This window comes from Apostichopus japonicus, chromosome 18 (genome assembly GCF_037975245.1).
Source record: "Apostichopus japonicus isolate 1M-3 chromosome 18, ASM3797524v1, whole genome shotgun sequence".
In the NCBI taxonomy this organism is placed as follows: Eukaryota; Metazoa; Echinodermata; class Holothuroidea; order Aspidochirotida; family Stichopodidae; genus Apostichopus; species Apostichopus japonicus.
The window spans coordinates 2698776-2725000 of NC_092578.1; the positions used below are offsets into that span (position 1 = coordinate 2698776).

The 26225-nt window shown below is 36.8% G+C and overlaps 2 protein-coding genes across 2 annotated transcripts in view; one reads left to right on the plus strand and one right to left on the minus strand.

Annotated features, from left to right (window-relative positions):
* Nucleotides 1-26225, minus strand: part of LOC139958518 (heparan sulfate 2-O-sulfotransferase hst-2-like) — a 45863-nt gene that overhangs the window by 13996 nt on the left and 5642 nt on the right. Inside the window, exons 4-9 of the mRNA XM_071955626.1 lie at nucleotides 24996-25112; nucleotides 24010-24110; nucleotides 21707-21848; nucleotides 19290-19396; nucleotides 18411-18568; nucleotides 11606-14020 (exon numbers count right to left, since the gene is read on the minus strand). Coding sequence (XP_071811727.1) covers nucleotides 13872-14020; nucleotides 18411-18568; nucleotides 19290-19396; nucleotides 21707-21848; nucleotides 24010-24110; nucleotides 24996-25112 — 774 coding nt within the window. The 3' untranslated portion in view covers nucleotides 11606-13871. The remainder of the gene's footprint in view (nucleotides 1-11605; nucleotides 14021-18410; nucleotides 18569-19289; nucleotides 19397-21706; nucleotides 21849-24009; nucleotides 24111-24995; nucleotides 25113-26225) is intronic.
* LOC139958520 (uncharacterized) lies at nucleotides 1730-10087 on the plus strand. Its single transcript, XM_071955628.1, has 5 exons — nucleotides 1730-1864; nucleotides 6103-6178; nucleotides 7467-7623; nucleotides 8303-8392; nucleotides 8936-10087. Exons 3-5 carry the CDS (start codon nucleotides 7471-7473, stop codon nucleotides 9014-9016), a joined length of 324 nt encoding a protein of 107 aa, XP_071811729.1. The 5' UTR covers nucleotides 1730-1864; nucleotides 6103-6178; nucleotides 7467-7470; the 3' UTR covers nucleotides 9017-10087.

Here is a 26225-nt window from a genome sequence, read left to right on the forward strand (position 1 = left end):
CTTCATAAATCCCTTTGTGCATGCTTCATGATATTAAAGATGTGTTTAACATGTTCAAATAATTGATATCTTGATAAACAAACATAAAAACCAGAATTAAATGTGCTTCGTAACAACTACATACTACTAAACGTTATCAGCTGGATCATTGCAAACCCAACTGGCTGGATTATTGAATCAACTCCAACGTATGCCCCACGCTCATAAGTTAGATACATAATTGCGACCTATAGTAACTATTTTTCATGTTTTATTGTTTGTTTCACTTTAACTGAAGAAACATGTATAGCTTTCTAGGTGGGAAGTAGTTTTATTTTATTTCGTGGGAGGATCAATCCACGGGAGGCAGTTCTTTTGGCAACAAGTGACATGCGGCTTCATATTGAGAGGATTTCCGTAGTTTGTTGAAATCTCTTCCTGCCGTTTGTTGAGATTTTTTTTATCGGAACGATGGTGTTCCAGTGTGATGTGTTTTATATGTCAATCTGAGGTCGTGTTACCCCTTTTTGATCGTGCCGTGTCGGTTCCGTTGGGCGGGCCGTGTGAAGATTTCAATGCAGAGAAATGGCATTTGTAATACCATAAGTTGATTGCTTGCCACATTCAGTAAGTTTTAGCACACGGTTACTATTTACGCATACCGCCCTCTTTTAATTCCTCAACCTGTTTATTCCGCATGCTGATCGGTAATTCGCTGGACAATTGCACGAGGCCCCCCCCCCCTCCCACCCACAAAGAACAAGTTCGCAGCTGTGGCTCAGTCACGATTAAATTAAGACCTACTCAGTTTTGAGCAATTTCAAGAGCTTTGAAAGGTTCAATTTCACGGTTATGGCCTGTTATAAGGAAATTAAGATTAAGAAGAACCTTGTTTTCTCTCGGAAATTGGCTATTTGTATATCTATATGTCATATATCTCTATATCGTCTATGGAACGCCCTACCACCGGCACTTCGTCTTTTACCCACCTTTGATTCTTCAAAGTTTTAACTTAAAACTTTTCTTTTTTATTTTTACTCGTACTTTAATGCATGGTCTTGATTTTCATTTCTCTTAATCTCGTTTCTATTACTTTGATTCCTTGATGGATTTATTTTGTTATTGATGTATTATCTGAATTTGGCCCGTAGCTAAATTTTATATTATAATTTATAATAGTATATAATTTTATATATTTCCTTTATCATAGGATGGATCTACTAATTTAGGAGACAGTATACCGTAATGCATAAACAATATTTTCGCGTGATGTTTATGAAGTGCCGTTTGTGACAATATTGTTTATGAAATAAATAGATATCTTATAGTATAATCTTCAATAAAATATAGTCGTGATTCCACTGTGGGCGTTTGAAACCTGTATCGAACAATACTTGTTCTGTTTTGGTGACATATTTGCCTCACTCTAGAGATCAAACATGATGCTAACCAACTCGACATTATTTATTACTATTAATTATTATATTACTGAATATAAAATATAAAAGATATCTTACGACCACGTCTCCCTCCCGTCGCTTTCTACATTTCATGACACATATCCGGTACCACATTTAACTACGAATTAGATATCCTTTCCGAAGAGACTTACTTTGAGAAGAGGTTCTAATCTGTTTTAACCCTTACTAACTAAAAGGCGTTTAAAATTCATGCGACTTACCAACCCACGCTGAGATGTGAGCGGTCATAAATATTGATGACATCTTTAGATTTAATAATTTAATATTAGCTCTGCATTAATTTGCATCAATATGTTATATAAAAGGACTTGAATTTTTGATAAATCAACACTATACTTGTCAAATGAATCACGAAGAAGGTGTGGAAGTTCTTGATAGTTTTAACCAAATACTCTGAAGTAAAGGTAAGTTATTTCTTCAATTATATGGCTGTATATAGTAGTGTGAAGGGTAGCCTGCATGGAAGAAATTATAGTGCCTTTTAAAAAACTAAACTTATTATTAGCATCCTTGTGAAATTTACATGCAATTTCTACCTAGCGTTTTCGAGTTATTGATAACTAAAATATTGCGACAGTTGGTACCATAAGTGAACTTAAAACAAACAGATATCATATCATATTTTTAATCGGAAACGTTTTCGTGCTAATCCCCCTTTTCTTCGGTTTTGATCTTGTACAGAGTTGCAACTTTACCTAAAAGTAAACAATATCCTTGTAGCCTAATTATTTCGAGATTTATCCCAGATTTGAAGTAGAAACTTTGAGGTAAAAGTTAAAAGAAAAAAGAACATATAGAGATGTTTTTAAGTGTGCATCTATTAACAACACCACAACTGTTTGCTTAAATTTTCGCTTTTAATATGCAAGAAATGTCAACTTAAGAAAATGTTACTTCGAATGTAAGCTCTCAGGAATATTATAGGCCGGTCAAATGAGAAAGGATTAGATGACTCCTCTCTGCAGGTGCCGCTATAGGCTATAGGCTCTTAAATTAAAATTTCGGTGGTTGAATTTCATTTTCTTTGTAAATTTGCGGATATTTGTCTACACTGTTAAGATTCATTTTGTTTGAGGAAGCGGTTTAGTTTGCAATAAATGAAACAATAAGCTGATATATATCCTATATATATCATAATTTTTTTACGGATCTTCTACGTGCAAAGACAGAATATTCCGTTCTCATGGAAAATTATTTAAGTCTATACGGCGTCATCTTATAACTTGTCTTAATAACTAGCCACCCCACCCCCACCCCACCACTTTCCATTCATCCCATCAAACGCGTGGAATAATACAATTTTCAAAGCATGGATTGCCATTAATAGCGGCACTTAGTCCGGTCTGTATATATTTTCAGCACCGTTGCCATCAGTACTAGTTTGTAACTTTCTTTGTATTGCCACTGATATGCGAACAATATGAACTGGGTTGAAGATAGCAAGCAGAATCGTGTTTGGTTTGTGCACACAAGTAATTTCATTTGGAGTCACACTATGTCGAAAATGTCTTTAAATCTAGAAACAACAGATGCTAAAACCAGACGTATAATTATCATTCATCATTAAAGTGCTTGTAATTTTTAAGTATAATATATTGCAACAATTTAAAACTTAAACTGGTTTACTCCGTGAATACCTGTTTAATTTTACACTTACAAAAGGTTAAGCTTGATAACCGTCTGTTATACTACGCAATAAATTTATCCCATCATTAAAAACATACAGCTCAGATGTCTTGATGGGTGCTACCTCGCCATTTAACAATATTCGATGAAGAACAGACACCACATATAGGTCACACGAATATATTACAGAAAACTGTACTGTCTTTACCTTGTGTATGATTCACACAGAAGTATGTCCCGATTGTTCATTGCTATCAATACTCGTGCTTGACCAACTTAGAATTCTGAACAGGAGACTATATCAATTTTGTCCCACTTGTTCGACATTTTGTACGTGTTATACTGTTTCATGACCCTATCAATTATTATACCATATGACTCTGTAGCATATACAACCTCACGAAATATGTGCTTATTCAAACTTAAGACAATATTAGAACAATAATTTCCAAAAGGGATTAGATATTTGCCCCACTGCTTGAAATTGTGATTATTTTTTAAGCCTATGACCTGTTATTCAGTTTCCATATCGATGTTGTCACTAGTTTATTGCGGGAGAATGCATGCACTGCGTTATAACTCAAGCGATGCACGAGGCCGTGGGCCGAGTGCATCAAGCGATAGGGCTGTACCACCGTGATCGAGTGCATTATCCCTTTTACAATTTAATAAAAACTTTAAAAGGAAAATAACCAAAAATGGTCTCAAAGGGTTGCCCCGTTTTCTTTCCTTTATTATAGTTACATGTCTCAAACCAATGTAAATATGCAAATACAATTAAAAGAATGACGATAGTTAGGCTATACATTGTACAACACTACTTTATATTTGTACAGCCTAACGATCTCAAAAATTCCATCAAGAAAGTTCTCAATCAGTTAACTTTTGTGTAGTACATGGCTTTTAATATTTGATCAGACGAAAATAGGTGTGAATCAGAACATTTTACTGTTCCTTGAAACGTGCGTTTCTTGAATACATTTTGCTGCTGTAAGTAACGACTAACGGTATGCCTAGGCCTATACCACTCCATTTATATATTACGTAAGTATTAATATGAACCATGTTCCTACGTTGGCTAGTCAACTATGGTGTATAAATGTCTTTCGTTGGTTCGATTCCTTAGATCCCGGCTCTAAGGACATTTTGAGCATTGCCTATTTTGTTAATTGGAAGCCTCCTATAATATCTGACAATATAACTAACATTAGGCCTATTTTAGTTAAGATGGCCGCTTAACGTCATTATAATATTGACATTAATGCCAGCATTGCGAAATGAGGTTATCGTTCTTGCTCGCACCCTGTTGTAAGTATACCTTAGGCTGAAAACTAGCTTTCTCGGACATTTTAAGTCATCATTTTGCCATGGGGTGCTTACACCGATGGGCTTGTTGCCATACCATAATTGATCTGATTCGTTTGCCAGAATTAGAATAGGCAGCTAGCTAGCTGTGATCGGGATGAAACTTGCCGAAATGCTCATTTTTTTTTGCAACTTACATTAACCCGCCGGTGAGTTTACCGTACATTATCCATACGTAATGCACGGTCAGCTGACGGCCAATCAAATTCAAGAGTTTCTTCACATGTATGAATGAACGATTGGTAATTAGCAAATATCATTATGCTATAGTAATAAGGAAGAACTTAAAAATTGTATTTGTCGGCCAGATACTGTTCTACTCTAATTCATTCAAGACCAACAACAACAAGGAACATATTTCGTCATCATTTGAGATTACTTCCAGACCGTTTAATCTGAAGGGTTGTGATAGGAATCCCATGATCAGAATGAGTACAGCATCATGAGTACAAATATACAACTCACTTCGATATGAGTATACGAGCATGGGTACAAGCTTAGGTTCTAAGCGCGAGTATCGTGCGGGTAAACAAAACTAGATTTCCAATATGTCCCGAGTACGGGTAAGACGAGAACGAAGTCATTAGGAATCCAAAGTAACAAATCCAAGTATGGACTCACTATACAGGTTTGTCTTCCATACATAGTTCGTTTCTCTGTGCAAGCAAGAACAAAAGCCAGATCATTTAGTCCTTAAAGGGAGTGAAGACTCGCGCACAAAGAAACGTCTAATGCCGGTAATCTGACCTAGTTTCGAATTAGGTGTAACAGAAGTGTTAGACATACCATCGATCCCAGAAAAAGACATGCCCCCAAACCCAACATAGATCGAATTGAACAAAAGATGAAAAACAGAATCCAAACAAATTGAAATTGTTCTTGCCAGAAAGTAATGGTATAAAGTACAACATGATATACTTTAAGAAATATTATAATTATTTTTATTAATTTGTTAATTATAGCAACAACCAAAACACAGATTTTAAAAAAAAAAGTGTTCGCTTAACAAAACCTACCGCTTGTTTTGCTACATTTTATAATACTATTTATTATACATATTATTTTACTTGAAAGTAAAGCTGAAACACCTACTTACTTCTTGAATTTACAACTACAAGAAGCCCAGCAAATACTAATACTTATTATTTACTTATTTTTCTAATTTGTTGTTTAATCCATATTTTTGGCCTTACTTAAAAATTCGGACATCAGAGCTCGTACAATGGTGACACATACAAACGTAAAACCCCCCACTAACCTCCACCCACTCACCTACTTACTCACTCACCGACCCCCCCCCCCACCCCCGAAAGAAATATAGAGCATAGACTAAAATTAATTTGAAAACAAGGACGATACAGTTCCATTGACGTCATAGGTGAACGACTTCCTGAAAACTTCTCGCGACCCGCTCCGAGGAAAGATTGTTCTAGGGTTAAATATTCATAGTAACGAAAAAACAAAAGAGTTAAATTTCAAACAATGATGATATCGTAATTAAGGTAACGTATGGCGAGTTGCAGTCTTTGCATATTAAATGAAGGTTATATCTGATTGGCATTAACGGGTGGTCTTTGACTGGAAACAAAATACCTTCAAATCTTGTAATTTAGCTTATTTTTTTCATATTTCCATTTTTATTTCTTCTCAGGGAACAAAAGCTGCGGGAAAATTCACGATCTTCTATATTCTTGTAATTTATTTGCGGTTTTAGGACTATTTTTCAGGTAACGTTCGTCATACTTGCCTGCATGCATTATTTGCTTTAATAAACTTTCACGTTTAAGATGTTATAATATATGGTAACTTAACACAATGAAATCAATAGCATAATATAATTGTATATTATAATATTATTGTATAATATAATATATTATTATTCTATAATATGGTCAGTGTTTCCTGTTAAAAGCAGCTTAATTGTTTTTCATTTGCAGCTTAAATTATTTCGTCACCAAAATATGCTTGGAAAGCCACTGTATCATTAGCACTAAGCCTATAAAGATCTACTACACTTTTATATCATATAGTTACTTAGCCTAACCTATTTTAATTTGTTGTATATTAGTTAGTAGTTATTACCAAATGCTAGAAGCTAGATATATGGACTCATTGGTACTTTCTTGGGAAAACAAATAGGCTTCATAAACGACAGTTCTTACATATGAATTTTGTGAGACAAGTACTATGGACATTATTCATGCACTTAGGGATTAAGTTTAGGGTCTTGCACAAAGTGTTTAGCTCAATTGACATAGCTCATGGAACCTCATGGTTCGGTAAGAGGGTCTATTTATCATTCTAGCTGGCTATCAATTGAAACAAGGCTTTTGCTCGCAGCCAAGTTTGTCCGATCCTGAGAAAAGTTGTCCAAGATGTTGCCATGTCAGAGGTTTCATACATGCTTTACACAAAAAGTATGTTGAGGGTCATTTACCAAAAAACCCCAAACGGGATGTACAATGGGTAAAGAGGACGGTGAAATGGCAAATTGGTGGGTGTGGGGGGGGGGGGCGAGGGACGGAATGGGAACCAGTTGGTTAGCCCTACCCTTCTTGAATGTTTGACTAGGAGGTGTTCCATCCATCAATCCGTCCGTCCTTCCGTCCTTCCGTCCTTCAGTCCTTTAGTCCGTCCGTCCGTCTATCTATCTATCTATCTATTTATCTATATTCCTTTGAAGTTCTATGGAATTGGTTAAAATAATCCGACACAGATTAAAAATATCCCGATTTCCAAAACTGCTAATCCAGCAGAAATCAATAAGTCGCATTGCCTTCACTGCCATGCCGATATACTCTTCTCTATATGTTTGATTCATGCTACTCTTTGTCACTTTCGGTGATCATGCACTGAAGAAGAGCTAGTTTTGCTGGAAAGCTCCGCAAAAACCAAACATTCACTGTTTGACTTCCAATTACTCACTTTTTATAATGTTTGCATCTCACAATCGAGATCCAGCCATTCTCTGATAATAATCAATCAATTCTAAACCTGCTATTTTTGCTTTTAAAGGAAAATGAGTTTTACTTCTCAAATATTCATCATGGCTATTGTGCTCTTACTACTACAACCTTTCAAACTGAGCTCAGGAGAACCTGGGGGGAGGGCTCTCTGGCGACCTGGTAAGAAAAGATCTGGACAGCTACAACAGAGATTGACCCCTGCCAGGGTAAGTACACCTAATACAAAACCAGAAGGAGGGGGGGTGGGGTGTGGATAGGTGGGTAGATGTACAAAAAACGTGCAGTTTATCATATGATGTAATATTTTTTGTATCTCTTATGAAAAGATGAATCAATTCCTAATATTAATTTTTGAAAGTTATGTAAAATGGCTAGTGACATTATTACTAATGAAGGAAGACGAAAGTGGGCGTTGACCCTGAAGTAGGTTAGTGTGGGCGCAGTGCTAAAGTGTTACAAAACTATTGTAAACTAGGTTGATTTAAGTGCATATGTACAGTGGAGACAGGTAGGAGGGGCATGAAGAAAATATGGCTAATCAAGCTAATGAATCCCACGATTTATCAAGATCATCGAAAACAAGCTATCTAAAAACAGCTTACACTGAAGAGACTAGGGAACTTAGTAAGGCGTTAAAGCCGAAGCCGTTTGAACTAATATCTGTTTTACAACAGATCCGATCACCAATGTTCCCATTTGTATAACTTTAACATTTCACTGTGTTGTACTGTGTTGGATGACAAATGCATTGTGATGCTGTTACTAAAGAACTATTCCCTATTAAATGACGTTCAACGTTTTTAATTTTAATGTGTAAAAATTAAACGGAAAGACTGGTATGAAGACTAAACTTATAAGCCTTGTGTTAAATTCTATCATCCTCAGTATCCAGCACCTTACAATGATTTCCAGCAAGAAGGAGACACATCACCAGTAATTGATTACCCTTCAAGAATTAATGATGTTAATGGATTGGTAAGTGTACTCCCGATTGGGCCCCCCCCCCCAAAAAAAAAAAAAGAGCTCGATCATCCTTTCCTTTTTAGGGAAAATGTCCATTTTATTTTCCGTCCTTATTGGGTTAAAGTAATCTAGATAAGTAACGTTATCATGTTATCAAATTGAATAGTGTCAAACGTTTATAAAGTTAGATAAGTGGCATCCAGTAATCAAGAATTAAGATGAGTTGATATTAATAACTCAGTTTATATTATTAATCCTCTTTTCCCGAATAACGCAAATTTACCAATTGTTCCATAAAGTACGAACCATCCTTGTTACGAAAATTGTTAATCGTCTTGATATTAGATTGTTTGAAGCCTTTATCACCCTGTCAAGATATAGCTCAGGTTAAAGGATAACGTTAGGGTAAGAAAAAGAAAAGAAAAGTGGAATTCGCAAATATTAATTATTCTTCATCTTGAAAGATAAGGTTAACGTCAGTTGCTATGAACAGTACTATTAGATTAACTTTTTGTTATAATCTTCTTAATTTTTCCTTTCCTTTTGTTTCCTCAGAGAATGAAACAGAAAAACGATCTAGCAGAAATATTTGGGTACAAGCAACATCGTCAACAGCCAGTTTACTCGATGTACTGACAATGTTAACCCTCCACTCGATCAGTTATCAGGCTTGAATGAGGCAACATTGTGTTAGAACGGAGCTGGGCAAGGGACATGTTACAATGACTACAGAACAATCTATTTAGCACTTGCACCAATAATGGTGTATGAGCACCATGTATGGTGCACGGTGAATGGTGCACCTTGTATGATGTGTGGTGTATGGTGCACCTTGTATGGTGTACCGTGTCTGGTGTGTGGTGTATGGTGCACCGTTATGGGTATGGTCACCATTTATAGTGCATGGTGCATCATGCATGGTGTATAGTGCACCATAATTTGGGTATGGTGCACTATACACCATTTTGGGTATGGAACATGTACGACAGGGACATTGCTCTTGTTAAAGTTAAGTCAAGGGCGTACATAGGATCTGGTCAAGTGTATGTATGTGCGGGTGTGTGTGGGTGTGTTTGTTGTGGGCGTGCAGGGGTGTGGTAGAACGGGTTTTTTTCAACGACAAACTTCTTAGCTACTGTTAATCATTGGTTTCAATGCTCTTCTTAAAACCAAATCTTTTCTCTTTATCAGCACCTTTGTACAAAAAGGTGCCTTTAGAAATATGAGTGCTGTGTTACGTAAAAAACAGCATACTATGTGAACACATGGAGTAATATTCAATTTAACAAAAGATAATATGCGGTATTTTAGAAAGAAATGACAAGAAAACTCAGGACTTGTAGTACGTTACGGCCAACCAGGCCTCTATCATGGATAATCTTGGCAACAGCCGTTTGTCTCGAACAAGTCATCATGTTCATAAATTCACTTTTACATGTTTATTACTGTTATTGATTTTACTGATATATATGAATTACGATTAAATTTCCTTATTTCGGTCAGCAATTTTCGTGACTTGATATCCACGTTCATATCGTGAAATATGATATGAGTGACTATTACTCCCATATTTCATGAAATGGAATAAGACTTTCTGAAACTTCTAACATTGAAGGAATTGGGCAACTTTCTGGTTGAGTCTATTTGTGCGATGTCATGCTGCGTATTTGCGCATATGAAGTTTAAATTGTCAAGCCCTTTGTTTTGATTTTCTGAAAATCAAAAAATGAAAAAAGTGGAATTTCAAGTCAAGAAGTTTTCATGAATGTATTCCTCAAATTTAATGACATCTTTCATCTTCCGACAGCAAAGATAATCAATAAAAAATTGTATTTGTTTTAAACCTCCGATTCTTTCTTTATTTCTACACGCATTGATATTTCTCTTGTATACTTGTTTCGTCTAATGGAAAACATAGGCAAGGGGCGAGGGGCGGGGCCGGGTGGGGGGGGGGGGGCGGGGTGGGATCAAACAGTCTGTTAACCTCCCTGTAAACGCCGTACTCCCTTAGTAATCTTTTTCTATATAAGGGTATTGCTTAACCGGATATTTTGATTAAAAAAGTAGAACATCACCCCTTAAACTAAAGCAAATGTAATAAAATATATACATTTGTTATATGGGTGTGGATTAGAGGCGAGGGGAGGGGGACATCTCCGGGAAGAAAAGGGGTCGGGGATTGTGAATCACAAGAAGGTCCTGTGTTAAGTGAGCTCATGAAACACACGGGGTTTGTAATGTCAAACTGTCGTTCAGTTTCATGTTTCACCCTCAGCTGTCATAGAGGTTTGAATATGAAATTTCAATAATTAACACCATTTACATTACATTTAGACGATAAATCTAAAAGTACGCTGTGGGTAGGGGGCATATGTCCTCATCAAATGCCCCCCCCCCCCAGCCAACTAGACGAAGGCCAACCACGTTCGTAGGACTGACAGGTGAACTAAATGTCTGTCACATCCAGCAACTATTATTATCTAGGAGAAGCAATGTCAACCGTCACAATTACAACATATACTATATACAGAGAGATGATGAACTTACTGACACCTGTCCCGCCCCTTCCCCACCCTACCCTTCCTCACCCCACCCCTGCAGCATGGAGAAGCAAACCCAACCCTCATCAGCCTAACTTATATGATAGAGATGTATGATTAACAACACCTCTTAACAGCAAATCATAATTAAATTCCGTTTAGGATACATTTTTTTCTTCTTCATATAGAACAGACAGAAGACTTGAAAGAGTTTAATTTCAGAGAGCCACTACTGCTTGGATTTTGTCATGTTTATGCTTCCCTTAATATTTTGCTACAATAACGAAGGTTATAAAATTACCGCATATAGACCTATACTGCCATTGATTTCTGACAATAATCGTTACTTTAAACATAACAATATGAAAAGGGAATTAACACAGGAAAACTAAGAGATGTGAGCTCTTAGTGGCCCCATGACGTCAATCATTCCATAAAAATTGGAACTCCCTGACGTGAGCCTCTAAGTAACACATCTCTCACAAGGAAGCATATATTTCTTCCCTGCTGGTTAGTTGTTTGTTATAAGCAATTTTTTAATTTTTATATAAGATGAAGTTCATAGATGGTTTTCGTCTCCTAAAATCAGGTCAATCAAGAGGTCAATTAAGAGGTCAATTAAACTACGTGTTATTAAAATCAGAAAAAAAGTAATTATGTATTATGATACCTAAATGTTACTCACCCCTTCATGCAGTAAACATGCACCGGTCTATCTGAACAGTCTTGAGAGAGGCTCGCGACAGTTGTTCCATGAGTGATGTGATGTGTTGAGAGTTCAACTTCCAAATCATTTAAATAAAACCTTTGTAGTACAAGGTCACCCAAGATAAGGGACAGGGCTCGAAAGCCAAACAAGTTCACTGTGTACATTCTCCAGGCCCCTTATATTGGGACTGCAGAAAATCATGGCCCTTATGAACCAGGCAACATTGTGCAGTTATATGTTACACAGTACGGAATGCTAATGTATTCCCTGTATAAATTGTGGCAAACTTTAGTGACAAGCCCTAACCTAGATTTGGTTAACATTGTCAGTCATGATTCCACAAATTAAATACATCCATACATAGTGAGCAAGAAACCATTCGGCGAAATTGATGAAGATATTACACTTTTCGATTTCGTGCAACAGGTTCCCTTCTTGTTCAATATCTAAATTCCTCTTGACTGAAATGGCCAAATCCAATTCCGCAAACTCCTTTCTTAAAGTGCTTTCCTGTCCATTCAAACCCTTGAATTTACTGGTTATATGTATAAAGTAAGTTTGACTACATCCACTGCTTGCACTGAGAATGCACTGCTTAAATCGCGAGTTTACAACCCCCCGAGTTTCATTGTACAAAAACAATAACATTACTTCATGCCTAAGCTTCCGGTCAACACAATAGAAGCATTTTAGCTAATGGACATAACAGGTGCAAGCTTGGATATTCCTAAATGGACCAGTCCATTTGATCAATCAGGGTTTACTTGTTATCAATATATTGCCTCCACTAATGTTAGAAAGTTAAATAATGGCCAGTCATTGAGACATTGGCCACTTATTGAGACAAAATTAATGTACCATCTGGTGACACGGTAAAGATAGAAAACGTTGGCCATTTTTGTGTTGTTGTTATATCAATGACGTATGCTACAATTGAAATGTTTGCGAATCATTCGCCTTTCCATCGAAACCAAATTTGCTCTTCATACTCATCATAACCGTGCGTGCAGTTGCACAGCTCAACAAACAAGTGGTACGTTAGGAGAAGCATACCCTGCCATCAGTATTTATCAATGTGACCAAGAACAACAGTTTTAATGTTCAGAAGACTTAATCAAGTTTAAATATGACATGGTCGAGTCAAACATACTTGAAATTTGAAAAGTGGTTCCTTTATTTTTTAAATGTTTATTTAATAGTAACTTTGAGTTTGCAAAAGATGAATCTAAAATATCGGAGTTGGAACATACTGCTTACATATACCTTGAAATTATACAACTAAATACCAACAGAAATAAATAGGAAGTTCAATATCCTATAGTCGCGCTATATGCTATATGCGCTATTACATCACACAGTGATTTACTGCAGGCATTCCCGGAGCACGGCTGTTAAGAGATGGTATCTTCCAAATGAACGTCGGAAGATGTTTTCTTTTGCTCTTTGCAGGAGTCCTTAATAAGAAGATCTCTATCATGGAAGCCGAATACGGGGGTTCAGTTTGCTTTTTCTCTATTAAAGACATTAATAATTAGACTTTTACAAGAAATTATCGAGTTTAATATCTTCTTTGCTCTTTACAAAAATATAATTAGTATTGCCGTCTGCATACATTTACATAGATTAAATTACAGTGAACAGCTTGCCATTGCAGTGAACAGCTGCTTCAAAAAATTTCCTTCCACTATAGTATAATCATTATTTAACTAGTGCCTGTTTGTAACATAAGATATCAAACTGTTTCCTACTATATCTCTTAACGGCTCATAGACATATATAGATCATAAAATGTGGTGGTCGAAGAAAGTACTAGATTCCCCCCCCCCCCCAAAAAAAAAAGTAGCATTCAAGGTGTTACAACCACTTAGAACATATTCCTTTTACTTAAGGCAATTAATACCCGTGTCAGCTAATAATTTGTGGTCAGATCATTGAGGTGAAGAATAGCTATATAAATATGTTTGTTTGTTCTTTGCATATAATTTACTTGTAAGTGTAGCACGATAAACTGTTTTTTTTTATACTTATAACCATTTTAAATAACTCAATACCTATTCACTTCAATGTTCTTCCTCCGCGTCCATGCACCAGTATATATGTTTCGTCGTATACGGTACGCTGGTGCCAATGAGAAGCCGTTTGTCGGTTCATCTGCATGAGATTATAATGATGCTCGGTTTTTACAGTCATGGCAAGGATTGTGTTGCTGGAACTTGCCTTTTCACATGACTTAAGATGACTGTCAGTCTGAGAGAAGCTTCGTTTTCAGTGCTTGAAATCTTTTTATAACATAATCATAGAATTCAAATTCGAGTTGTAAGTCCTCTTTTAAGAAAGCTAATGTTGAATTTTGTGGAGCTATTTTTCTTGATGTATGATACTGCTCGCTCACTGAAAGAAGAAGGAAAGAAAAAAAATGATATATGGAGATCAATTATTTAGTAACTAAAACATTTTGCATTAATGTGAACTTGCCAAGCACATTTCTCTCTAGAAGTTTTTACAAAACTTGCATAAAATGACTTCTTTGGCTCCTTCTGTAGGTTCACATGAACTTTTGCTGGACTTTGAAAGTCATCAGTAAATGTAAATACGCTTGAAAATCAAATAACGGAAAGTAACTCTATTCAAACTGGAACACATGCACTGCATGCACCACTGAAGCATTTGATATCATTGGCTGACCAATCCTCAATGACAGTTAATGATTGGACGTTTTAAAACCACAAAGAACTTTCTGGCAGCTGAATTTGAACACGCTTGAATTTAGTGGCACTATCGACGGCCGAATGGTCTTCCTGATTACAGACTCGGAAAAGTAGCATCGCTAGGACTGAGGAACACAAAAATGCGATGAATTGCTCTTGGTCGCGCGAAAAGTGCTAGTTTCGCACGAAACGCTAACAAGTGCCACTTTTGACTCAAAATCCCCAGCACCCGCCGGTTGCTGCACTGAGCCGGAAACAATGGATGGCTCAGAATATAACAGAGACGATTGACCAGATGATACATACATACATACATACATACACACATACATACATATGGGAAGTCGACAAGGTTCTATTTGGGATGAAATGAGGAAGCTCTCGAAAGATAAAGCTACCTTTGGCCTGGGAAGTTTTATATTTCTTTGACATTGAGGTCTCTTCGGGTCAGAGCTAATTCTTAATATATATTTCCGGAGAAGATAAATATGTTTATGATTTATGTTCCCGCTAGTTATTTTACCAATTTATACCGGTATTGTTGCCGAGTGCTGTGGCCGAGTGGATAAAGGCGATAGCATTTGAAGCAACGAGGCTAAGCAATCGGGAGGAGGCTCGGGGTTCAATGCCCGGCCGGGTCATAGTAAGGTGGCTTTATCATCCAAGTACGATCTACAGTTTTCCCATCTGAAATGACTTTCTAACTTGAAAAGATTCCAAATTTGAGTTAAAAAGGTTGACATGAGAGCCACCCGACGTGACAGTTGTGATCCATAAGTCCTTACGGGCTGCTTTCACATTCGTGGTCGCCTAAGCGTCGTAAAAATAACTGCCTGATTATCAATATTATAACAATAGTAATTATTATTAAGTTGCTGAGTTTGAACGAACCGGCAAGTAAGTTATGAATTATTGAAATCAGCATTAAGTTCTATACTTGTAGTCTTATTCAACAATTGCTTTTCATTCGGGATCTTGCTAGTTATCTATCATGCAAGGGCGACTCGGTTTGTCCATTGATCTCCTGCCAAGATTCATGCGATAAAGGTCGGGCGGTTACTACGCAATTGGAACTAATTAAAAATTATAATTTTGTAATTGACCAGCTATAAAAGTACTCAACTCAGCTGGCTGCATTGATAGAGGTACTTCTCGGTGTATTTATAAAAAAAATATGTCTGCGTGGAAAATACAATATCCTCTGGTGTTCTTTATAGAAGTTCATACATAAGTTACACACTACATAGGTATTTCTCGTGGAACATATATGGCTATAACAAAACTAAACAATGTCTACGCACCTGGGAATGATTTCTAGATACTATGTTAATATTCCAACCGGAGTGAAAAATATTCCAGCGGAGAGAGGTTAAAAAGCATCTGACTTGTAGCGCGAGTACAACTGTACGAGAACGAGTACAAGTCAATTTTTCCATATATGTGCCGACGAGTATATGAGTACACTACGCTATAATAGCAATAACAATCTTGCCCTTAGCGTCTATATGAGATTTCCAAAATGTCCCGTTCTTGTATATATTGTGAGTACCATGCTTCTGGGTACAAGTATTTATTTCCTCTTGGTATGTATGAGTACGAGAATAGTACAAATCCCTAAGGGTGAGTACGAGTCCAGGCAACCTATATCCTAAAATACGAGTACCAATATACGGACTGACTACAAGTGGGAATGATTTCTATTATGTGTTAATATTCCAATCAAAGTGAAAAATATTCCAGCGGAGAGAGGTTGAAAAGCATCTGACTTGTAGTGCGAGTACAACTGTATGAGAACGAGTACACAAGTCAATTTTCCATTGTTATGTGCCGACTGGTATATGAGTACACTACGCTATCATAGCCATAACAATTTTGCCCTAGGCGTCTATATTAGATTTCCAAAATATCCCGTTCTTGTATATATTGTGAGTACCATGCTTCTGGGTACAAGTATTTATTTCCTCTTGGTATGTATGAGTACGAGAATAGTACAAATCCCTAAGGGTGAGTATATAGTCCAGCTAGGCAACCTATATCCTAAAATACGAGTACCAATATACGGACTGACTACAAGTCTGCTCGGTAGCATGAACAGGTTAAGATTATTAACCTACCACACTTTCCTACCTAAATACATCTAGCCTATACCCTAATTTTCATACAGGAATCGCGGATGTAGCCTTGTTCTTGAAACCAACCAATGGGAAACCATCTATCACAAATAGTTTTGGATAGTAAGGCCTTTTGCAAGCGAAACATTGAATCAGTGAACGTGAATTAGAAAGTCACTGTCTTGTTAATTTATGCAGTGACTGGAAAATTATACAAGACAACTTGTAATTACGATCAAATGCCATCCGGTTTACTTGCATAAATGCATTTTTGTAGGAGGGTAGGAGAAGGCAGGATTGGAGTGATGGAAGGCGGAAGAGATTATGTACGCACTGCAGGGGAAACAAATCATGATATCCCGGAAACAGTTATAACTACCTACCTACCTACCTACCTAACTACCTAACTACCAGTTATCTAAAATGTGCGTTCTTGCCCAGTAGTATTTATTGGAATTGCCAACAACAGTGGGTCAATATCTCAAGACAGCTGACGAAATGTCAGCACTAATAATAATCTAAAAAAATAATTAGCAGTTATTTTTACGACGCTTAAGCACAAATGTGGGAGAAACCCGCAAGCACAAATGATTACATTAGACATACAGTTTCGATGATTCACCTAACATTTGTGGAATAGAAACTTCGTACATTTAATTATAGTAACGACCAAACGAACGGTCAAATCAAAATACAGATTATTAGTTAAATGAAATTATTTTACAGCCAAAAACAAACCACACAGCTAAAAACAAACCACACAGCTAAAAACAAACCACACAGCCAAAAACAAACACTACAGTCAAAAACATACCACACATCTAAAAACAAACTACACAGCGAAAACAAACCATACAGCCAAAAATATACCATGCACACAGCTAAAAACAAACCATACAGCCAAAAACAAACCACACAGCTAAACACAAACCATACAGCCAAAAACACACCATACAGCCAAAAGCAAACCACACAACCAAATGCAAACCAGGCAGCCAAAACAAACCACATCTTTAAAGGGATATTCCGGTGACTGAAATTGGTTGCTTAATTAGAAATGCAGGCAATCCTCTGCAGCTTTAAGTCAACATCATATCCTCAATTGTACTTGTTTGATGAAAAGAATATTACTGTTTTCAAAGTAAGTGGTATTTTCTGAATGCCCGTCGCAACACACAGTGAATGATGTCATCACGGCTATTCAGCTGAACTATTTGTTTCTATCTTGTTCTTCTTTAACACTTTTAAATCATTTGTAAACGAATGGAAATCAAATTTCTAAGCCTGCAAAGGTGTATTTGTTGTGGAAATTCTAAACACAGAGAACCTTGGCATCTAAGTCAATGTTCCAAATGTATCAGGTTCGAGGATGAAACCACAAGAAGATAATAATCAGAAAGTAAGGCTTTAAAGAACATTTGCCGTCATGACGTCACTTATCCACCGTCCTATATAGCAAGTGATCCATTCAAGAGAAGTATATCCATGGTTTAGCAGTCCAAGTATAGGCTGTATTTATAGTCCATCATATCTTGAGTTGGTGACAATATATTTACAGTAGATGGGGTTTTCAAAATGCAGATTGGAGGCATGTTTTTTTTTAAGATATGTGTCACATTGTCTGTCACTGGGATATCTCTTTGAGTAAACATGAAATCGTCATGTTTGACACGTGATGGGGCATTTTGTAGCAGTCTATAAGCCAGCAATTCTATTGATTTGAACTTCACGAGCAACATCAGTGCCAATGAATGAATACGGTGTGTTGCTTTATTTCTGTATATAACATATATAAGCGCGCAGCTGTGTCATGTTCTTACTTCAAAGCTAAGCAAAGTAATTATATGTAATCTTAAAAGATGAAATAGATAAACCATGTATATGTTAACATGGTTATGGATATTTACCGAGAACGGGATATAATAAGATAATTTACGTGATGTGCACATTAATTCATCTTACTTTTAATATGTTTTAGAGCCGTAACCACGTCATAGAAGTAATCTGGTAACATCTTTTGAATCATAGAAATCATGTTGTCAAATTCTTTTACATCGTAGACCAACAGATAGTTATCCAAGTTTTGTTTTGCTTTTTTCAGAGTTTCTCTGTTGTAGAGTCTGAAAAGAATAAAAAAGAAAACATTCAAATACATGCAAAATATATGGATTAACGCAAACCATGTTATTGTTACTAAAAACTGGAGCACAAACGATATCTGTTATTGTTATTGTTTTTGCATTAACTGGAGCACAAACTATATTACTCTTTCTGTAACATTAACTGGAGCACAAGTGATATTACTGTTTTGTTGCATTCACTCGAGAACAAACAGTATAGTTAATAACTCTTTCTGTTACATGAACAGGAGCATAAACTATATTACTGTTTCTGATACATATACTGGAGCAACAATGATATTACTGTTTCGTTGTAATCAATCGAAAACAAACTATATTACTCTTTCTGTTACATTAACTCATGACGAACTATCCTTTTTTTGTTTTATTGCATTCATGTCTCAACAAATGTTTAGAACCGTCGAGGGAGTCCAGATTAGATGTCAAAAGAATATATCTATAATATTTAGGGGTACACTCTCATTAAAGATGTTTATCTTAGCAAACCACTTTTAGTATAAAACGAAGCGGAGTGGTTATATCATTATTGACTAGGAAAATTTTAGTTACCGTAAGAAATATAAGATTTCAAATTAAAAAAACAACAACTAATAAATGGCTTCTCTATCGTTTTTCTTGTGTACATACTATATGTCATCGTTCACACTGTGACATAAGTCGCAACCGAAATCACAACCGAATGTTCATTGCAATGTCTTACTTGCAAAATGGCTGGTTACCGCAGAATATATAAAAGGTTTGTCTTTTGTAATACTGGTAAACGAAGTTGAAACAATTTCCTTTCTTCTCAATGCATTCGTCAATCGTCTGAAAGATAAATAATGTTCAAGTAAAGAAAATGGAAACGCGAATATCTATTTGATCAGTCGGAGCGACATGATACATGATATATATATATATATATATATATATATATATATATATATATTTATATATATATATATATATATATATATAAATATATATATATATATATATATATATATATATATATATATATATAAATAGAGACTGGTGTGCTTGTCAAAACAACAAGTAAGTATAAAGTATATTTATACAACATGAAACCTTAAGACAGATAACATCGGTATGGAATTAACAGGCGAATTAAAAGTCAGTAACCTCGCTCACTTTATGGTTGTTTTCATATTTGAACATTGCAGACGTACATTGCTTCATATATAGAAGCGGGCCAGCCAAGAAGTTTTTTTCATCAGTCTAACCCCTTTCTCGATCCCCAGGCCTATATATAGCTCAGGATCGTAATTTATTCATGCAAAAAAAAAAAAAACATGATCCCAAAAAACACACTGAATAACTTTGTTATTTGGAGAGAAAAATGAAAAATCGTAAAACCTTTCACGGCGTCCTTTTGTCCAGTGTTGTCTTGAAACCGTGGTTAGAATGAATAATCTTCATGTCATTGTGGGTGTATTAATGTTCACTAAACATGAGTTGATTAAATGGTAATTAAACAGAAGGTAATCCGTAAACCGAAAGCAAACGACAATATATACACCTACTCTTGGGGGAAACTAATCTCAGAGTAACCTAACTGTTTTGATACGATCTTCATAATGATTATAACAAGTCAGATATGGAGATGGTAACTCACTGATACGCAGGCGTCTTCGGAACCCTAATAGAGAGCAGTATTCATGAATGTAAGTTTTAACAAGCTGAAGCATGCAACATTTATACCAATCATTATACCAAATATAACCGTCTTCATGCCCAAACAGTAGTATACTGGGTATCCAGCGACACATTTTATTATTACCTATAGGATAAACTGTACATACGTAACATAGCTCAACCGATCATTCATTTCTGCTGTTAACTGTCTATAGCCTATATATAGTGTAACTTCACCTTGGTTATACCCTGTTAATGCATGGTCAGCCTACAGCCTCAGACAACTCTACACATGTTGCCACCCATTGAAAGGTACTTTCTTACAAGCATAACTATTGAGAAAGCTATACATTGAAGACCGACAGTCATTTCTTACTGGGTTAGTAAGAGAAGAACATTTATGACTTAGCCTATATGATAAATTAATTAGCATTAATTATATCTAAATCGTGCTGTACCACTTTATTGCAATCATCTTCGGAGTCGATCATTCATCACCCCTGTAAACTTTTGATTTGATCATAAGTCCGGTTTACTGAATGTCAATACGTAACCGCCCGGTTAACTGCAATACATATAGATCACAGCGCACAAATTTACATTTGCCGGTTGACTGCGTATGTAGCTCTGTAACTGATCATACACATGTTATATGGTCATAGCCATGTCAACTGCCAATAAATAAACCCGGTTTACTGTCAATTCATGCCTACATGAAGAACCAACCGTTCTACCTTCTCAATTTAACATGAAATCACGGAAGCATTGTCATAGTGAAACTTCCCCGGTTAACCACTGGAACGGACATGTATAGTTTGTTTCAATGCCGGATTAAAGATCATTTTGGGGATAAAACGTGCGCTGGGTTCACTGACCGTATACAGCATGAAAACACACCATCTATTCAAGTATAATGTATAGCCTCATTATTCTCATGTTGGAGCAGGCCCGAAGCCAGAGTAACCGATTTTAGTTTTGGTGGGGGGGGGGTGGATCAGTGCAGGCAGGAGGATCGTAGTCCTGGGGAGGGGTCGGAGGGGAGAGGGATCCCCGTCCCCTTTGAGAAATGTTTGCTTTCATCTCAGGGGGTTAAGATGCCAAATATTAATAATGCAATCTTTTCCATCTTCTCCCCTACATTTGCATTCAGTTTTTCCGTTTGTGTATAAAACCTCAAGATTTTGTTAATGTATTGTATTGAGCTATAAATTTTGAAAAATGATGAAAATATCGGGGGGGGGGGGGAGGGGGGGGGCATATGACTCCAGTGGCTGTGTGCATGTGTTGCAGGTTCTAAACAATTCCTCAAAAAAGGAAGTAGCTTAATTGAAGTAGATTTTAATCTGCTACTTTACAAAGGCATCATTAATAATAACAACAACAACAACTATAGTCTCAATAATGGGTAGAAATTATACTTAAAGGTTGCTTTTTAAAAGTTAATTTCGAAAAACGATAGCGTTTATCGTTTCATTTCTTTACCTGTTCGTGATATTGTAGATATGCATGTCTCTGGTGCCCGGTATCTGTTTCACCGTCTCCGTAAATATCAAAGTAGTAATTTGAAATCAGTCTTTCCACTGGATCACGTACTGAATTTATATACACAACACTTACATCAGTCCTGTGGAAAAATGGGGAAAAAACGCATATACAGACAAAGAAATATGCTAGCAGAGAAAGGTATAAAACAAGGCCAACAATCTCCCCAAACTTTCCGCCAACAGTGTTAAAAGGATTGTCTGGTGGCCCAAAGAAGTTACCTTAAAAAATAGTAAATAATTTTCCAAATATGTTGTCAAAGTATGAGAACGCTAATGTTGCGTTTGACAGAGAAACGATTTTTTAATCGTTATGGATAGACATTTCAAATATGATTTGAACAGTACAATACGTGACGTCAGCTCTGCCATAGCAGATTGCGTCATAACCCACCCTCCGCACAGTACCTATACGGTAATCACAACAAAAACAGCGTGTGTATACAGATAAATTTCTTCCTTAATTTCCGGTGAAATTTCTTAAAAATTTGATATGTTTTCAAAAACTCCTTAAGCCACCATGTACTTGAGCGGTGGTTCCGTGGTCTTTGTGTAACACAAGGTAAATTTTAACAGCAGACTCTGAGTTGTTCAGGCTATACATCGCGCTATCCAGCTCCAACGCGAAAAATGTTCGCATGTAGGCTGTACTCAAACGTTGACAATCGGACAGTTCTGCGAAGCCTAAGCTTTTCAGCGCTATATTCTGCTCTGACAACGATTCGATCAATTTCTTCAATAATTTCCGGTGAAATTTCTTATAAATTAGATATAATTTAAAAAACTCCTTAAGCCGCAATATATTTAGTAGATCGGTGGTTTCGTGGTCTTTGTGTAACACAAGATAAGTTTTAACAGCAGGCTCTTCGTTGTTTATACATCGCGGTATCCAGCTCCAGCGCGAAGAATGTTCGCGTGTATAGGCTACTATAACGTTTACAATCGGACAGTTCTGCGATGACATCGATCCCGCCAAGTTTCATCTTTCGGTTTAACGAATACTTTATAAGTTTCCTTTTACTGTTAATTTGATCCGTGAATTTTATTTCAGCGAGTTCGAAGAACAGTTAATGAACTGTGGTTTGAGTGTGAGTGTACTATGTGTAACGCTATACAAGTACACCAACTGAGCATCGTAGTATATACGTTCGCGAGTATGTACGTTATATATATGAGGCAATTCAATGTGCTTACACGTGAGTTAATTTGCTGCGGAATTGGGAGTGCTAACTTCAAGTCGCCTGTTTTGCCTATCTGCAAGCACTACGTCAAACACCATATTGAAGCGTTCGAACAAACGGTACTTTTGGTGAGAAACTGATGAATTTGAAAACCAGATTTCTACAAGAAGAAAATGTCGAATGGGGACAATTTTTACATGGTTAGAAAGAGAAAAATAATAACTACAAGGACAATGTATCAAAATCTTCCACCAGACAATTCCTTTAATTGTTAGTTTAATCACCTCCCGAAACTATATGGAAAGCCAATTATCGCTGTATAAGCAAAGTTTCCTGTTAACGCTGGTGTGTATATCAAGGTTCTATCAATGCTCAGTTTATCGGTGTTTTAGTCTATCGAAGAGACACAGGCTCTCTATGATCTACCCTTCTATGGATACACGCTATCTATGGTCCACCTAATCGAACCTGCACAATGGCCCACTCGTTTCATGCTGGACCCTCTCGACTCTTCAGGTTTTCCATGATACACGTTATATATATGACCCACCTCGCTATTGTTCCACGTACCAGTGGCTCACACTATCAATTCTGCACACGGTACCGATTCTGCACACGCTATCGATTCTGCACACGGTACCGATTCTGCACACGCTATCGATGGTCCATCTTCTCAATGATTTTCGCCAACGATTTACGCTATCGATTGTATCGATTATAAATGCTATATTGATGCTATTCGTTATACCTTTTGTCGACTTCTAACGACGACGCCTATTTTATCAATGCTTCACGCTATGCTTTTGCCATTTGCTCAGACGATGCTCCAGGCCCAAGGGTATGCAAATATCATTTAAAAGTAGTTGAGACGAGAACCCTGGCATAATCATTACAACTTTTTGCTCGATTAGCGTTCCATCGTTCTATTAAACCAAACTCGTCTCCTTCCCAGACCAACACAACTGCAGGGTAGAGTAAAAACTTATATATCACCGAGTACTTAGCTTTGGAAGGGAAAGGATACTAAACATCGACAACTATGAGAATAATAAACAAAACCTACCTGTTTATGCTTGTGTAAGGGAAATGTCCTCTCACGAAGGAACCGCTATCAAGGCTTGTGAGGAATCCCTTTAACTGTCCTGTATCTTTTGTTAAATTTTGCTGTGTGTGGGGGAAAGAAACCCGTAAAAATAGGAAATAATATCAAACAAGTAGAACACGTATAGGCTACCACTATACTGCTTCCTACAGCGGCCATAGATTTACATGTATGACACACAACTTATATAACAATAAAGGATATAAATTAGCTTGCTTAGGAAGTTATTCAAACATAGTTCACTTCCATTCAAATTTAAATTACTTTCTTAGGGCACCAAAAAAGAAGATTTTGTCGGCAGAAAGTATAGAAGAAGTAAGGATTGAGGTGGGGGGGGGGTGCGAAACCAATATTTGGGTGACCCTGGACTAGTGACCTTCGGAGACATATAAGGGAATGCAAGCGCACCCCACCCCATCCCGATGGGAAGGCCACTTTCTATATACACTGTTATCGATTCTGCATAAGTTCAACTGAATGTTTCTCACATAATCCTATTCACAATCAAACGTGCCTTTCATAAGCATGAACTTAAAGGGTGTGAAGACTCGTGCAAAAAGAAACGTCTAATGTTGTTAATCTGACCTAGGTTCGAATGAGGTGTAACAGAAGTGTTCGACACCACTATATCGATCCCAGAAAATGGACACGCAGTTTGCTACCGTCGGTAATTAGACACTAGTGTACAGTCAGTACATACAGCTGGGTCAATACCCACAGCACAGTGTACAAACGATACAGCGATGGACATCTCAGGCCCAGCTAAAGATAACAAGGTATCACGTTTCATTACTGTCTGCATTTTGTAGCGACACGAACAAAACGTCACTTGCAAGCAACAGATAGTTAACTTTTTCAGATAGCCGCGCGAAGTTCGGGGCGAGTCTTCAATGCCTTTAATATATAGTCCTATCCACACACATTTCTAATCATTTGCTAAAGCTTACCGGGAATGTAATGGGCTTAATATACTTCTTGGTTCTTCTGCTTGCGTATTCTCGAACCAGATGCTCAAAGGTACGACTTCCGGTCTTTGGAACTGCGTTATACAACACCACGAGGTTCTGTCATGTGATACAAAATAGTGATGAATACTCATGAACATAAATATTTGCATATATACTAACTCATCAAATGTATCATGTTTCTATATGCATTTCCTTATGACTTTGTATTAGTATAGCATATAAAGATACAGGATATGTTACACTGACGTGATGGCGAAGATACAAAATACAGAAAAATACAAAATTATGGTTGAAAATTTGAAAGATTATGCAATACAAAACGAATTCAATTGCAAAATGTGAAAGGCGAAAAAAATACATAAAGTTGCACAGGAACCCTTACTTATAAATGGTTTATTAAAGTAAGGTAACACCCGCTCCGCTTCGCACGACAACCGAGTGAATAAATCATATCGACTGGTTATTTTTCGTCAACTTTTCCCGTCACAATTTCCTCGTGTGAACGGGGTCGATAAAAATTTCAGAAAGAATGAGACAATTTTAGAGATGCTTAATTGGTTCAAACATATTATGCCGTACAAGTCAGTGGTGCACCTAGTGTAGTTGGAACCCGAGGCGGGTCCTTCCTTTGTCAACCGTGTAGGCGAAGCTGTCCTGCAGGGAGAGGGGCCCCCTCCCAGTTTGAGAAATGTATGTTTATATGGAAGCTGGCTTAGATGGAAAATGGTGCTATCTTTGGCAAAGCTTTGAGCTGATTATACCGATAGGTGGTATTACACCCCCTTCACTGGTACATGGGGCAGAACGCCCCCCCCCCCCGCTTGGTACGCCACTGGTGCGAGTCCTTAAACATTAAAGATTATCGGGAGTTGATCATAAAAGTTATGATCAATTTTTTTCACAGCAATAAATGCAGCCATTTTACGTCTATCCCCTAATTGCGTCGTATATAAATATTCAAAATTCGTCACAGATAGATAGACAAGAGTGAAAAGAAAAGTTAAAAGGTTAATATACTAACAACTTCTGTAATGACTTATAGTCTCTCCAATCGATGGTTTTCAAAGGAAATAGCAAAACAAGAAAAAGAAAAAGGAATATGAAAAAAACGGAAACTCAATATTTCCAGTTGTAAAAAAGGTTGATAGTTTCAGCTTTTAATGCTCCTCGACAGGATGTGATAAATCTCTCTCGCTATAATGTTCGAGG

Excerpts from the sequence above, each read along its gene's own strand:
- LOC139958520 (XM_071955628.1), top strand. The coding sequence starts at position 7,471 with ATGAGTTTTACTTCTCAAATATTCATCATGGCTATTGTGCTCTTACTA. Across the intron at positions 7,624-8,302 it reads AGAGATTGACCCCTGCCAGG|TATCCAGCACCTTACAATGA; the intron begins GTAAGTACACCT and ends TATCATCCTCAG. Across the intron at positions 8,393-8,935 it reads TTAATGATGTTAATGGATTG|AGAATGAAACAGAAAAACGA; the intron begins GTAAGTGTACTC and ends TTGTTTCCTCAG.